The 15,222-nt window shown below is 42.5% G+C and overlaps 1 protein-coding gene across 1 annotated transcript in view; it reads right to left on the bottom strand.

Annotated features, from left to right (window-relative positions):
- KIAA1217 overlaps positions 1-15,222 on the bottom strand; it is a gene marked incomplete at both ends in the record, with an annotated part of 235,736 nt that overhangs the window by 40,228 nt on the left and 180,286 nt on the right. Inside the window, 3 exons of the mRNA XM_080364217.1 lie at positions 2,389-2,441; positions 2,874-2,978; positions 10,979-11,802. Coding sequence (XP_080220343.1) covers positions 2,389-2,441; positions 2,874-2,978; positions 10,979-11,802 — 982 coding nt within the window. The remainder of the gene's footprint in view (positions 1-2,388; positions 2,442-2,873; positions 2,979-10,978; positions 11,803-15,222) is intronic.

Genomic DNA, 15,222 nt, shown 5'->3' with positions numbered 1-15,222 from the left:
CAGTGCACAGTTGTCAAGCGGAATTGTATACTAAGAGAGTTGACTGTCTAAATGTCTATACTTAATAAGGACTAGGGTGAGTTGAAGAACAAAACAGTGGTCAGCAAGTCTGCTTCTAGATGTTGCTGGGATGTTTAAACCCAAGCATATTTACAAAAAGGAGAAACATTTTGTAGCATATTCGGGCAGATTGCCTAATTTGCAAGTCAGCAGTGACTGCAGTGCCTCATTAGACCCTGTTACATGCAATTTCAAAGGCTGATAAAAAAGCAAAATATTCCATTATACGGGACTATCCTATTATATAGCAGTCTTTAATAATAGCTGATGTGGGTTACAGTACTGTAGCATATTAAGGTAAGCATCACACTTTCTTTCCCTTACCTGCTATAGTTTAATTTCGTGGCTGAGTCATGGTAGAAGGACAGGATTTAGGGATGCAGATGCTGGAGATAAAACCATACTTCTGATAAGGATCCTTGCAGACAACTGGCTGCATGGCTGGCCCACTGCCCTGTCCCTGTCTCCCAAGTGATCAGAAAGGCACCTATTGCCCAATGCAGATGCTGGTATCCTTACATGCTGGATGTGGGCATGGCCATGTGACAAAACCAGTGTTTCTGTCAGTATGTTACAGATGCTGATCTGGTCTTTTGACAGTAAATTACACGTGCCACCCATCTCCACCCTGCATGTTTGGACATGCAGCTGTTTTATGCCATTTTGCCATTTTAGGGACATGCCTTCAATCACGCAACAAGGTAGTGAGGAGTCTTTGGGAACAACAGTGGCAGGAAATAGCTGCCAGTCAGATGAACCATAGTGTTCTGGTGGCCTGGGCATGACTTCCACATCTAAGAATCCCCACCTTTGCTCTGTGTAGGGCTGTTTTCCCAATGAATATAATTTAATTTCTCATTTTATTGAGAGAACATTCACACATGCACACACACATACACAGCACTGAACAATTTAGGTTGAAAGGAACCTCTGAAGGACATCTGGTCCAAACTCCCACTCAAAGCAGGGCCCAGGATCTTCAACTCTGTGACCCCCTCAAGATACTTTTCTGAATTAGTACAACCACAGGGAAAACAGAAAAGCCAAACAGCAATACAATACAAAGGGGAAAACAAGGCAACGTATGTGCAGATTTTGATGGCTTCATAGCCATCATGAGAGAAGACTGGTGCAAGTGGGAAACGCCATAAATTCTCCATGTATAATGACACTGAAATAAGGAAAAGTCTAAGGGCATTTTGCAGTGAAAATGATGGACTTTTCAGTAAGCTGTCTGTAACTGATAAATTACAACTTGTTTCTTTACAGCCTGAAGTACTGCTCTCCCCATCTAGGGGCCAGTGGGGAGGAAAGAGTTGGAAGGGGACCAGAGATTGGCTTGGGAGCAAAGCTCCAGCACCAGGACTTCAGCTTGCTCACTCATACATGTGCTTGATACTTTCCAGGTCTGGTTTGATTTCTGTCGGTTAGGAGGATACACTGCAATTCCAGATAAACAGGAATCCTGAACATGAACTAACAGCTCCAACAGAAAGGCTAGTTAAGAGCATAACAGATTTGTTAATAAATGTGTGTGGTTTACTACCTGCCGGAGCACAGACCTCCCTGTGGGAACAGCATTACCAGGAAGAAGGGAACTGCCTTTATTTGCATTTAGTGCATGACAAAGGGTGAAGAGGAGGCAAATAAACACATGCACACCCTGCAGACTTCTCCAGCAGCTGCCCATACACAAAGAGCTCCAGTCACATGGAGATCTTCTTTCACAACTGCCTTAACTCCATCTTTTAAACCCCTAACAGCTCCCCAAGTAGGAAACTAAAATAAGACCAACTCTTATTGGCTTCATAATTGATGCTTGCTCAGAACAGTTTAGGTGCATGCTAATAATTAGTAACAGATCAATACGGCTTAATTAGGGAAAGTGCTATTTTGCTGACTGCGAAATTCCTTAGTGGCATTACATCCATAGCATCCTACTGACAGAAGAACCTTAGAGAAAAGTTGAGGTGACCAGCATTCAAATGAAATATTTAGCCTTCTGCAGCAATTTGGATACAACTGGGGTTAGTGACACATATATACTATGACAGGTGAGTCACTGGAAAATTCACCATATGCAGAGACTCTGTATCTCATTTGAACCATTCAGTGCTGGTGTGAAATTAATTCCAAAGGCCGCCTCAACCTGTTAGAAATTCCTCTCTTAACAAAGATATGATTGACTCCCATATCCTGAACTTAAACTGACACTACAGCTATGGGAATTTAAGTAAACTGGACATTTCCATAAGTTGGGATGGTAGTAATGTTAGAGCTATTCATTTAAACCTGAACAATTTGTAAATGAAAAATGAATTGTCTTACCTGTAGTGTCAATGCTGCTCTTGCTGGACACAATTTTCAACATCATCTTCTCACTAAACAATAAAAAGAAAAATCATAATTTTAACTTACTAACAATAAAATTGTAGTGAGGTTTATAATCAGCAAATCAAATGGCCTTGTCTAGTGTATATTTTTCTAATTTAAATCACCAATAGCTTGTCAGTTGTTTCATTTTAAATCAGCTTTTAATACAATTTAAGCAAGGAATGGAGTAAAAGCAGCAGAAAGCACAGAGATGTAGCTACATTAATTCTTTTTAATGCAAAGAAGAGTAATGCAGTTTATCTCCATCTATCATTTGGCACATTCTTCCTCTCTACCTAGCATTCTCATGGGGATGAAAAAGATATTTTAAAATGATTGAGCATTCAGGGTTTTTTTACTATTACATTCAAATATTATTTTTTGTTGATTGATTACTATGATCATTACAGAGAAACAGATTTAATGAATTCTTTTTTTACCTAGAAGCATCTTTGCTATTACTTGTATTTGGCCCTTTAAAAAGCGCAGACTGAACAAGACCAGTTAAACTGGCAATCTGTTTCTCCATGGCTTGTATCCTCTCTCTGTAAGACAAGAGAACCGTTTGTTAAAGCCAGATATATTTGCTTTCAGACTTGTTTTTCTAGGTGAATGATTACCACAGGACCGGGAAGACACTACAGAGGCTGTGCAAAGGCTCAGGGGTACCAGTTTGCATATACCTTGTTGCAGCAGCTTACCGCATCTTGGCTTGGAGAGCTTTTGCATGGTAACAGACAACAAAAAAGACATCTGCTTGGTGAAAAAAGAACAAAACAAACAACTGCCCAGATAATAAGCTTCAAATGATCTCACCAGACAGGCACCTAAAACAGTTAATGCCTCTTAGAACTAGTGAAAATCATTTTTTTCAGCATTACATGTATTTTCTGTTTTACCTACACTGTGCCAATAATTTTGCCTGTACATAAGGTTTCAGGATTAGAGACTTTACAGTTCTTGTTCCTATTTTTACTTTTCCCAAACCTGGAATTTTTGTCTGAGAAGCATTTAACCTGTCCAAGCTGACTACTTCCCAGCCCAAATCCTTTGCACCTGACATCACAACTGTCTGCTAACGGACTGCAATGTGACAGACAGGCACAGGAGACCAACTGCAGACTGTGCAGAAACATTATCATAAACCAGATTTGCTTTCATGCACATATCCTGAGAAATTCCTAAACAGCAGCAGAAGAAATGAAGAACCGTAATAGGTACGGTCAATGTTTTCCATAGGTACCAAAGGCCACTAAACAACAACAATTACTTTTTTTGATAAGAAGGCTAACATTTGTGTGTTTAACTGTTCACATAAATGTATACATTAGTCAGGTACCAGGTGACTTCCTTGGTGAGCTCCAAAACAGCCTTTTGCTCACACAGGTGCCAGTTTCACGTGCCAGTATGTCAATGACACACCACAACAGAGACACACAACAATATGGGAACTCAGACAGGACCTTCTGAAAATGCCAGCAGTTAAGTGACTGGGGAGACACACAAAAGCAAAAGCTAGTCATGGGCTGCGATTTTGGAAGATGACTGGGAACAAAACTTCTCAAAAAGCAAGTGACCAGCAGCAATCAATGGCTGATGAGAGATGATGGGACAGACACATGCAGCCACAGCCCGCTGCAGGGGCATCCATCACCACCAGTGTTCTGTGCACGTGGGAGCAGTCGAACCCCAGCGACCCCCAACCCCAGTTGCCGTTTGGTGGTCAAAGCAATAATTCCAATCAATAAGGGCCATGTAAACCAAATGAAGGTACCAATTCCCAGCAAAAGCAAGCTGACATGATACAAGGCGAGGAACCAGCCCAGCTTGTAGCCAGACAGATTATCCAGGCTAATTATTTCATTCACAGTCAGGGAATGAAATAGAGGTTTGCTGGGATAGCACAGACACCATAGCCAGGAGAGACTCCAAGACACTGAGATGTTGAGAATACAGGGCAGCAAAACACGTAACGAACTGCTAACAGACACAAGCAGGGAAGAGGATGGTACTCAGTCAGTCCCCAGCCGGCAGACATTTTCTCACTGCGATTTAATACATTGTGGGCATCTTACTTTTCTGTCTTCATGTTGAAAGGTATTTTGAACGGTGATGAGAAGACTAGTGAATCTGACCTAATTCATTTCAAATCAAGAAACATGTTACAGAATTTCCACGAGTATAAGTTTTAAAATAAGAAACTAGTTCAGGCTACAGTAACCTTTGGAACAAAAACAAGTACTAAAAGCCTGGGATAAATATATTCTAACAAACTTTAATGCAACATTTTTGACACTTAATAATGAAAACATTTTTTTTTCCCAGATAATCATCACTAACCCTTCTTGGAGCTAAACTCAATTGGAAGTCTATCTGTTTTACCGATTCATAAAAATGATGTTTTTTCCATCCCACATTCAATAATCTGGAAACAATTTTCTGCTTCAAAAGAGATTATGGTAACACAAAGCTGATCTTGTCCTTTGCCATGAAATCTAGGAAAATATGTTGTTAAAAGGGAGAGGGATGTTCCAGAGATAGGAGATGATGAAAAACGAATGAAATACTGGAATCAATTGCACGGAGCACATTATTTTTCATATGGTAAAAGCATTAAGAATGTGAAGAATCCACATGTGCTCTGGAGTTACTCTGCTACAGACAAGGCAGGATTTTTCCTGTAATCGTTTCACTGTAATACCCAGACTCATTATGGCCATCAGCACCAAACATTTCAAAAACAGGTGTCTGAAAGGAGGCGCCTTTTAGGCATTAAATAAAACGACTTGATTTTCAGAGACTCGGCGGTCTGACTGAAGGTGGTGGGAGGCAGCGGCGGGCAGGGAGGGACACGCTGGCCTGGGGCAGGGCCGTGCCCCGGACTGATGTGGCTGTGGGGCTGGTGGCACACTCCAGTCACAGAGCTCAGGAGGAGCTGGGACAGGGTCCTCAGCCGCTTCTTTCCCCTCTGGCTTCCCTGTGAAGTGCTGGAGCAACCTCAGCTCTGGAGGGAGAGAATGAATGCTTTCCTCAGGCTCTGCCAGCCTGGAGTCTATCAGGGATGCCAGCGCTATCGTGACAGTTGTACATTTTTGGTTCTCAACATTACACTCTCTACCTGCTCCCTGCTGTGGAGAGGGAAGTCTGGGGAGCAGCCTGTCCTGCCATTCTTTCCTCTGCTGGGTGGGCCGGGGTCCCATGGAGGACAGGGCAGGAGGGGATGCGGAGCACTGGGTCTGGCAGAACAAACCGCAGCGGTGCCTCTTTGCCGGTGGTGGCAGCAAGAGAAGGACAAACCCTGTCTCTGTTCCTAGATTGATTTCCCAGATAAATCTGCATCTCTCCACCACCCAGGAAGGGCAGGGAGGGTCCCTGCTACAGCATTTGGGAAAGAAATGGCTGTTTTATCAGCCTGAGCAAGGAAGGGCATTGTTTTGCATTGTTTTCTTGTGAATGCTGGGAGAGTCAGAGGGTGGCACACTGGGAAGGAAAGGTGGGAGCAAGGTCAGCAGCAACTCCCAGCTCTGAGAGGCCTCTTGGTCAGACTTGGCTTTGTCTCATCACAGACCTTGACCAGCAAGGCAGGGACCAGCTGCTCACCAGCCCTGTTCTCCCACAGCCTGACCCACAGCCCCAGGGAAAACTGGGCACTCGGGCCCTGCCCCAGCATCTCGCTCCCCACATGCAGCAGGGGAATAACAAGCCCTGGTTTCCGCAGAGTCCATGCACTGAGACATCAGGTTTCATCACCAGTTTCTTCCTTACAGCTTCATAGGGGTTTCGTGTTATTCCCTCTACTGCAATTAACTGGATGGAAGTAATCCCAAGCAGGGTACAGTGTACTGCTGAACTTCTCACTGTGATGTTATTTAACCATGACATGCATGTTTCTTCCCTTTCCTGGAGCCATCTTTAATATTCACATCACTGAGAAGACACTTTGTACAGACACAAACTAGAACTGGGCTGTGTTTCTGTTCATTCATGTTCCTATCTGACTGTAGGCTGTGCATCGTATCATCCATAACAGATGTACTCAAATACCAAGTCTGACACCACAAACTAATTGGCATCCTATCCTGGAGAAAGATTTTCAGTGACTTCATATTTTACAGTTAAACTCTGAGTGAAGTCTGTATAGTAATCAAAAAGAGGGTCAGAGACAGGGAAAATTACATTTCTTTCTATATTATCCTACAAGAGAAGGATTTCATTAGAAATGTTCTTATCTCACTGGGAAATTTTAAAAAAGAAAGAAAAAAGAAAAGGGAGCAGGTTATCTTTCCCAATGGCTTCCCTAGAACCAAGTGAAAGTAGAACAGGCAGACTTTACCCCAAAGGCCCCCCAAAACAGCAGAGTGGCTATCCTGGAAGGGTGTGAAGCAAAGAGCAGCAGAATTCTTCTGCACTCTGCTCTCTCCTCAAGGGAAAGATAAACACAGGTGAATATTTCAGTCTTTTAAGAATCAGGTTAAACTCAAACTTTCTACATCTTGAAGCTACAGAGAAAAAAACAGCTCTGAAGCACTGCTAGCTGTAATACCATTTGACAGCTCTTATCCAAGAGCCTGCATCTCATCTTCCTACAAACAGTTTCTCCAACAGAAGGAAGCTGAAGTACCATTTACCTTCCCTGCATCCCCTGTTCGTCACCTGCATTCATCTTTTTCTGCCTGATTAGTCAACATCTTTCAGAATGGAAGATGCAATTTTGGCCCTGTGGAAAATGTCTGAGAGGGTATTCCTGCATGGTCCACCTTTCTTATACAATTCTCATTGCTGTCCGTGGCTTTACAGAGTACAACCATTTTTTCGTAATGCATAGAGAGTTCATCCATACTCTAACATATCAAATAATAAAGTGGTTTTCTGATGGGAACAATATTCAATAACCTACACCTGGCCATTACACTTCAGCGTAATGAAAGCCACAAGCTGGGAATGCATACACATTTTTTTGCCCAGTTCTACCATCATCTTTTCTCACTAATGTGGCATAAAAAGAAGAGGACAAAAGTTGTGTTCAGGCAGAAAAGAACCACAGTACACTCCTGAAACACTTGCAGGAAAAAATTGTATAGAGCTACCTTGCTATTCTAAGGATTGTATTTTAGTGAGTAGCAGCATTTACTGTATACATATTCAGCACTATCAAATAGCCTAGAATTTTGCGACACAATGTGTGTTTTAAATGCAAAGAATGTAAGCTAAATGGCATTTAATTTAATGCACTTTTGGGTAAACAGCTTCTTTTCCAATTTATCAACATCTAAACATCTGCTTCGCCTGCAGTAACTTCCAGAAGTGTCCACCGTAAGCTACATAAACGTGCCATCAAAAAATATGATAGCAAATCATTGTTTAAACAACTCATGCTCACTCACAAAAATTCACTCATTCATCCTGTAAACCTCAGGTTTAAGGGATGATGACCCCTTGAAGATGAACTGCTGCAACTTGTTATAACCTCTGATATTTTTGTGAATATGAATACTAACATATTTTATTCTTTAAAATCTCCATGAACTTGTTTCTCCTCACTGTTGTAAAAGCATTTTATATGGAACTCTTCTGGTAAATGAATTACTGGGAGAATTTATTCAATGCTTTATACTGCAGAAGTAGCTATCTTGAAAGTACCCAAGGTAGAACAGTTAAAAGAAAGAATTACATGAAGCAACTGAATCCCCCTCAACTCTGGCTTAAATAACAGGCTTGACAAGACTGGCTTCCACAATGCAAAACTGAGATGGGAAACTCCAAAAGAAGAGATAGGAAATATCAGTTTTCATCTTTTGTAGACCCGAATTTGCTGCAGTTAACATTCCAAAGGTAATGGACCCATTTTCTTAAACAAAACCAGGATATGGCCAATTAGAGATCTGATCTGCTATAAGTACCCAACATATTCTGATAAAGTGTATATATATAGATATAGATATATACTACTTGAGCCTTGGACTGGAAAAATTGAAGAAGAATTAACAGGGGAAGACAGATTCAGTTTAACTTCTGGCATTGTCACTATCCATTTTAATCTTTTCTCTGACTTAAACTATGCATTGTCCTGAGATTGTGACAGTGCTGCTTCAAGGTAATCTCCACAAAGGGATGGCACAAGAGATGTTTTCTTTGTTTTCAGCACACTCCACTAGAGACTGAAGGAAGAGCAGTGCTGAGATGATGGGTTTGATGCTTGTAGGGTCCCCAGCCCACTCCTAAATGGGTCAGCATGGGGGTCTCTCCTGTCACAGTGCACCAGTGCAGCAGACCCCCCCCTCAGCATCCCCATGGCTGACACACTCCATCCACCCTTCGGCTGCTACCCCGCGCCTGACACCATCTGCACGCTGGCTGTCTGAACACGCCACCATCCACTTGCTGTGCACTGGTTTTTAGGCTCTTGCACAGCCATCAGCAAGTGGATAACGTGTGCCACAGAGCAGCACACATCTCATTTTTACAATGCCTGGAAGAAGGGGAATTCAGACTCATCTCTCCAATCCCGAAATACTCTTACTCGCAGAAGCAAGCCCAGTTGTACTGCGTATGAGTAAGTAACAAGGAGTTACAGGATACCTTTCTGCCATTATATATATCACCTTTCAGGTGTTCATAACAACCTTGTAACAATTCAGCCCCTGCACAAGCAGGAAAAGAGCTTGGATATCCTTAGTGATCCTTGTTTAGTTTAGTACAATCTCAACTGTGTTTGCTTTCAAAGTTCGTGAAATTATTACAAAGCTACAATAAGGCTCAGAGCATTTTGTATCTGCAGAATGCAAACCAAATTCTTAATATTGCAGTGGTTAGAAAACACACCAATTTGCATAAATTGCTTTTGGTATTTACAATTACTTTTCAAAAGGTCACACTTTTTCAAGGTTAAAAAAACCCGCAACCCATAAGGGCAGCTTTCAGAATGATTTTTTCAGTGCTGCATGGCTAATACTCACCATGCTGAATTTTAAGGTAATGTATTTATTTGGAAGTGTAATTATGCAAATGTTATTTTCATCACTGTAAATATATTCTGGGACCAGGACTAAAACTCCAGGTGCAAAGCTCCCCTTCAGGAGCTGCAGAACTATCTGTACAGTCACTCTTTATATATTCACAAATATACAGCCTTGTGCATGTCTGTGTAGCTGAGTGAGCAGGTGAGATGTCAAAATGGGAGGAAGAAAGTCACACAAACTGCAAAGTTGTTGGTGTCCTCCCTTTAAATTTAACCCTGTAACATGAACTTTTGAAAATTTTGTAGCTGAAATCTATCTCTGGGATTAGAATTGGCAAATATAGTTCAAATTACTTCCTAATTGTAATAATGGAAGCTTGAAATTTCAGGTACCTGCATCTTTTTCTTGAAAATAAACAGATACAAATCAGGTTTCATTGACCCTACATTGTTATATACCCTAACTCATACCCTTGTGTCAACATAACTACCAAGCTATAAACCTGTAATTTCTGCGGATGGCTGGTTTTCTTCCATCCTCCATTTTCTCCCCACCAATGGACTTCACAACCCATTCTTTTTGCTGGCTGAGCATGGTCAGAAGTAACAAATTGTTGAGCAAGTTGCTCAGGTTGAAGTTCTGGGGCTTTACAAAGCTCCATATCTCCCCAGTGGTTAAGGCAGTCAGTAGTTACCTTCGGCCTCTGTGAGCTCAGCACTTTCCAGCTATTCATCTTCACTTCCCTAAAGAGCTCTATAAAAGTTAACAGCACAAACAATACGCTAGAGATTAGCGCAATTCATACAAACACAAAGCAACCGACTGGCAGCGCAAGGATTTTTCTCTCCTAGGGCAGGGTCTATGGCAGGAGAAGCCTTCACAGACCTTTGCGTAAATCTGGTCCTTAAAAAGACAGGAGAGATCATTGTCATCATTGTCAGCGCACAAAAGTCAACAACAGTCAGGTCACCAACTATTTATGATGCTGGAAAAATCACTGGGAACAGCATTCGTCTTTCATTTTCTTCCCTGGGACAGACTCACTCTTCTCAGCAGTTTCCCCTTGAGGAACATTATTATAAACAACTGTCCTATTTTTATGCAAATTCATGTTTTACAGGAGATAAGACAGTAATGATAAATTCTTCCCATTTCCTAACACTAGATGAGAAAAACTCCACTCCATAAAGAATGAAAATTGTAATATCAGAGTGTCATTCTTAACGGGGGTTGAAATATATTCCCTTATTAGCAGGGACAGAACATTATTTGTTCTTGTAACATGATCTGGTTGCCTGGAAAGAAAAATCCTAGTTAATCATTTTATTTTATTATATTTTTTCCAATGACTGAAATTTACACAAATGAAAATAACTAGGGATTCATCACGGGTTGACAATACTTTTGGATTAATAACGGGTGGTGTCGCATCTCCTCTAAATTACTAACTACCTTGACAGACAGCTAATAAACACTGCAGCCCAGCGCAGCAGCCTCCTACACATTACACTGTCCTCTGGGTGTTAAACGACACAAGATTAGGACCATTTCTCATTTGCATAAATTAAGCCCTGGCTCTGCCTTACCTTGTCTCCTTGTCCTTGGGCATCACAGGTGACCCATAGCCAAAAGCCTGCTTGTCGACCGGGGAGGGCACTGCCTCTGCCATGCCGAGGCTGCTCCGTGCTTTCGCGTCCACAAACACTGGTGGTCCCGGCTCCTTTTTGAAGGACTGGCGGCTGGGGGAGGACCTGTCGGGCTGGATGGTGTGAGGGGCAATGTGGGCGCTGTGGTGAGGATGAATATCAACCATTCTCAGGTCAGCCACCCTGTGTGGGGAGGCAGGAGGCGTTTTGGAGCTGAGAGTGGGCAAGTGGCTCTCCGGGTACTTCCGTGACTTTTGTCTGTACAAGGACTGCTCCAGCATTTCAGGCTGCATAGAGGGGTTGCAGTAAGTGCTTGATGACCTCATGGCACTGCGATGATAGGCTATGATGTGATCAGGGACATCGAGGGGGTGTCCGGAGTGGGGTGCAGCCACACTCATCCTGCCCTCATGAAACAAGTAGGGGTCACCGTAGAGACCTTCATTTCGGATCAGGGTAAGGTTTTTGTTACTCATGTCCTCATCTGGCTTCACGTCCCGTCTCTCCAAAATGGCGCTTGGGCTGGGCGATATGGAGCGCGAGGCTGGCACGCTGGAGAGCCGGTCCCTGGGGATGGTGGCGTTGCCTGGCACACCCATGGGCCGGCCCCCGCCGTAGGGAATCCTGGATGGAGAGGGAGGCATGGAGTGGGGCACCGGGGTGGAGGGTGGAGAGCTGGGCATTGCGTGTGGAGCATGCGTGGCAGATCCGGGGCGGGAAGCGCTTGAGCCATCTCGGCCCGTATAAGCGATTTCTCTCTGCATCTGGAAAGAAAAGGAAAAACATATAAGATACAAAATTACTGAATGAGCAGAACATGATGTGTGTTGTGACAACTTTGACCTCTACAGAAAAAAAAAAGGGAAAAATACCTAACCCTGGAGACCAAATCATTTGTCATCTGCATAAATAAAACACTTTGGGACCTCAGTGCCTAAAGAAAAAAACCACCTGTAAGCACTAATAAAAGGGGCTGCATGTTAAAGGAATATGAGAGTTTTAAAAATGTGTTTACTTAGGTAAATACCACCTTACCCTAAGCTGATATTCACAGCTATTAAAGCTGAAATCAGGGTTTTCAGTGCAAAGTGTTCAAAGTACATGTGACAGACTTAAATGGTTTATTGATCAGACACACAGGCTATTGTTCACTGATTCCAAACCAGGAAGAAAATGCTGATGCTCTGGCATCACAAACAGACCTGAAGTCCTTAGACAAGAAAAACATTAACTAATTTGCCATTCACTTCAGTGTATGATTTAGCCTTTTGCTAACAACTTAATGTGGTCTTTATTACACAAATGATACACAAAGTATGGGAGTAAAACACACACAAACGTTTATCAACTGTAACACAGTCAAGCTGCATTAAAACAGTTTGACCGTACAAAAAATATGCCACAGGTTTCCTTCATTGCAAAGATAACAGTGCTTCAGACAGTTTGTGGAGTACACACTCAGAAAGTCACCAAATATTTTATCGTAGTTTTGTAAGCAGCAGCAGTAGCTGCCAGCAGCGGGGAATGAGCAAGCAAGGAAAAGAAAGGCAAGACTTCCATAGCACCGCATTAGTGCTTTGTTAACAGAGGCCTTGGTAAAAACCTGCAATGGATACAAGTGCTTCTGAGACTGTGGCATCTGACTCTGCCCAGCAATCACCTCTCTAGATGGCTGAACACTGTCAATGACAGACACAGGAGAAATTCTCCCTCTAGCAAGCATCATGTGCCTGCTCCTGGTGCCTTAGGGTGAAGTGGACACAGAGAGAGATGAAAAAGTCAGCTGAGTTCCACCAGTTACATAGTAAAAATAAAATAGAGCTTCTAAAGCTTGTGTTGGCAACTTCAGCTTCCCTCTCCATCACTTCGAAGGGACTGTAGAAAACTGAGCATCACCAAGCCTGACTACACATTCCTAAAGTTAGACAGGACACACTAATGTGTAGTGGAAGTTGCTGATCTGAAATCTTCACCATTTTTCTCCCCCCTCACTTCTTGCTTTGGCAACGTGACCAGATTCATTGCATTTACTGTGATCCACAGCTGATAAAGCAAAAAAAGTATATTCTATTCCTGCCCCACCACAGATTTTTCCACTGGTAAGGGAATTGCAATGGCGGTACATAAACAATAGCTGTTCTCATCACGGCAGGCTCCGCACTCGGGAATTACAAATGATGTTCCCCAGGGCCAGAGATCAAAAGTCTGGAGTATCAGGTATCAGAAAGAAGAAAGGAGATAACCTGATTGTGGCAGCAGCAATAATAAATAAGTATAACAGAACAAAGCAGCGTGCTAGGATGGGTCATAAATGAGCCAGACAGAAGTCATCAAGCCAAAGGGGAACACGGGAAAATCTTTTCATTTGCACAGAGAATTACTGTGGCCTGGTCTTTAAAATAAAATATAACTAAACAGTATTAATAAAATTATCAGTGGGCATTCAACATAGTTTTGTGTTGGCTTGAAGAAACACTGCAACATACTGAGCTCTGTTGTGTGTTCAGACTCTGGGCCTGGGCCAGCAGAACAAAAAGACTCCTACAGACCTGAGCAGCTTTGGGATCGTGCCTCCAGGGATAGGCAGAGATAGATGTTTTGCACTGAGAGAAGAGCCCAGAGAAAGAAAATCTTCCCTGGTTTCTATTGTACAAGCTATACCATGCCCAGTTTAGTTGCTACAACAGATGCAATAGTATCTGGCACAGAAACCAGAGACACTGGGATATGCTGGGTTGCAGTGAGGGGAAAATTCCAGTGTTACCTTGTAGAGAGACGAAAATTTCCATGGGAAGTTTTGAAAGCAACAGGTTTAATTTCCCCTAACTTCTGGACTTCATATTCCTGCAAATGCTCATTAATTTATCATAAACCAAAGAAATCTGTCAAAGAAATATTCCTATTTTCCACCTTAACGTATTGCCATACTTTAAGATGGAAATGAGGAGCTGAAATACAGGGCTTAGCCATTGCTCAAAACCCCGTGTCTGAGTACTGACGTATATAATACTATTGACTTTTCCTTTAAAATAGCACTTGGAGTACACAGCCTGAATCATGACCCCACTGGGCTGGGCAGGGCACTAACGTCTGGGCAGACAATCCCTTCCTGAGAAGTTCACTTTCTATTTTAAGCCGTGACTCGGCCCCTTGGTGGGGTGTGCAGACAGGGAGAGCAGCCGGAGCCACAGAGCCTGCGGTGCCCAGGGCAGGTGGGCTGGGCAGGGACACGAGCTGGTGACCAGGAGCCTTACTGGCTGGATTATAGTGTCTTCTGCCACCTGGTTCATATTTTTTCCCTTTCCTCTTTTGTCTCTTCTCCAAAATCTCCAGATTCTTTGCTAATGGCAACTTTAAACACGTGAATGATGGGCTCTTCTTGCTTCTCAGCTCTACATCTTTTGTGTGACAGTCAAGGCACACTACTCTCTCTCATATACACCCCACTTTCCGCGCCATTGTGATTCTTCTGTCCTCCAACACAAACCCTCCATGTTGCTCAATGAAAACACATAGTCTAATATACAGGCCGTCTTAAGCCACATGTTCTTGGACTTCAACTGCATGACTCAGGGACAGAGAAAGAGGATAGTGGGCTTATCTGAGCCACTAAATACAAGGTGCTATCACAGCCAGTTGGTTTGAGGGACAAAGAAAGACGATTTTTTACTGCAAGCACAGGATCATGTGCTTTTCGACTGCAGTCATGTAATATGTTTGCCTGAGGGTGTGGTTTTCTTTAGTATATAGTTCTTCCTTGTTCTTACTGCCTGTAGACTTTACATCCCCCGAAACAGAAACTTGTTTTGTCAGTCCTTTGGTTGAAATATGGCAAACAGCTAGCAACAGTTTCTGTATAAAACATTTGAGGGGAAAGGTATCACTAAGGTCTTTCACATTCTGTAATACAAAAAAATGTCCTGTGGAGGTTTTTGGTCAGTCTAACAGCACTTAAGTCTGTAAGATAGAGATCTGGAATTTTTTTAAAGCAGAGCAATAGAGACACTGAAGAATGTATCTATATGCTGAAAAATGACCAAAATATAAAATCAGTTACATTCTTTATTTCAAAATGAGTTGGCATACTCAATAACTGTATTTTGAATATGATTATGCAGAAAGGTAGCAAACAAGCTAACCATCCACCCAAATGGGTGGCTTTATAAAGAGTCTTGCCTGTGGTA

Source organism: Nesoenas mayeri (genome assembly GCF_963082525.1).
Source record: "Nesoenas mayeri genome assembly, chromosome: 2".
Classification (NCBI taxonomy): domain Eukaryota; kingdom Metazoa; phylum Chordata; class Aves; order Columbiformes; family Columbidae; genus Nesoenas; species Nesoenas mayeri.
Note: the sequence above shows the minus strand (reverse complement) of the source record. Positions and strands in the feature narration are given on the sequence as shown.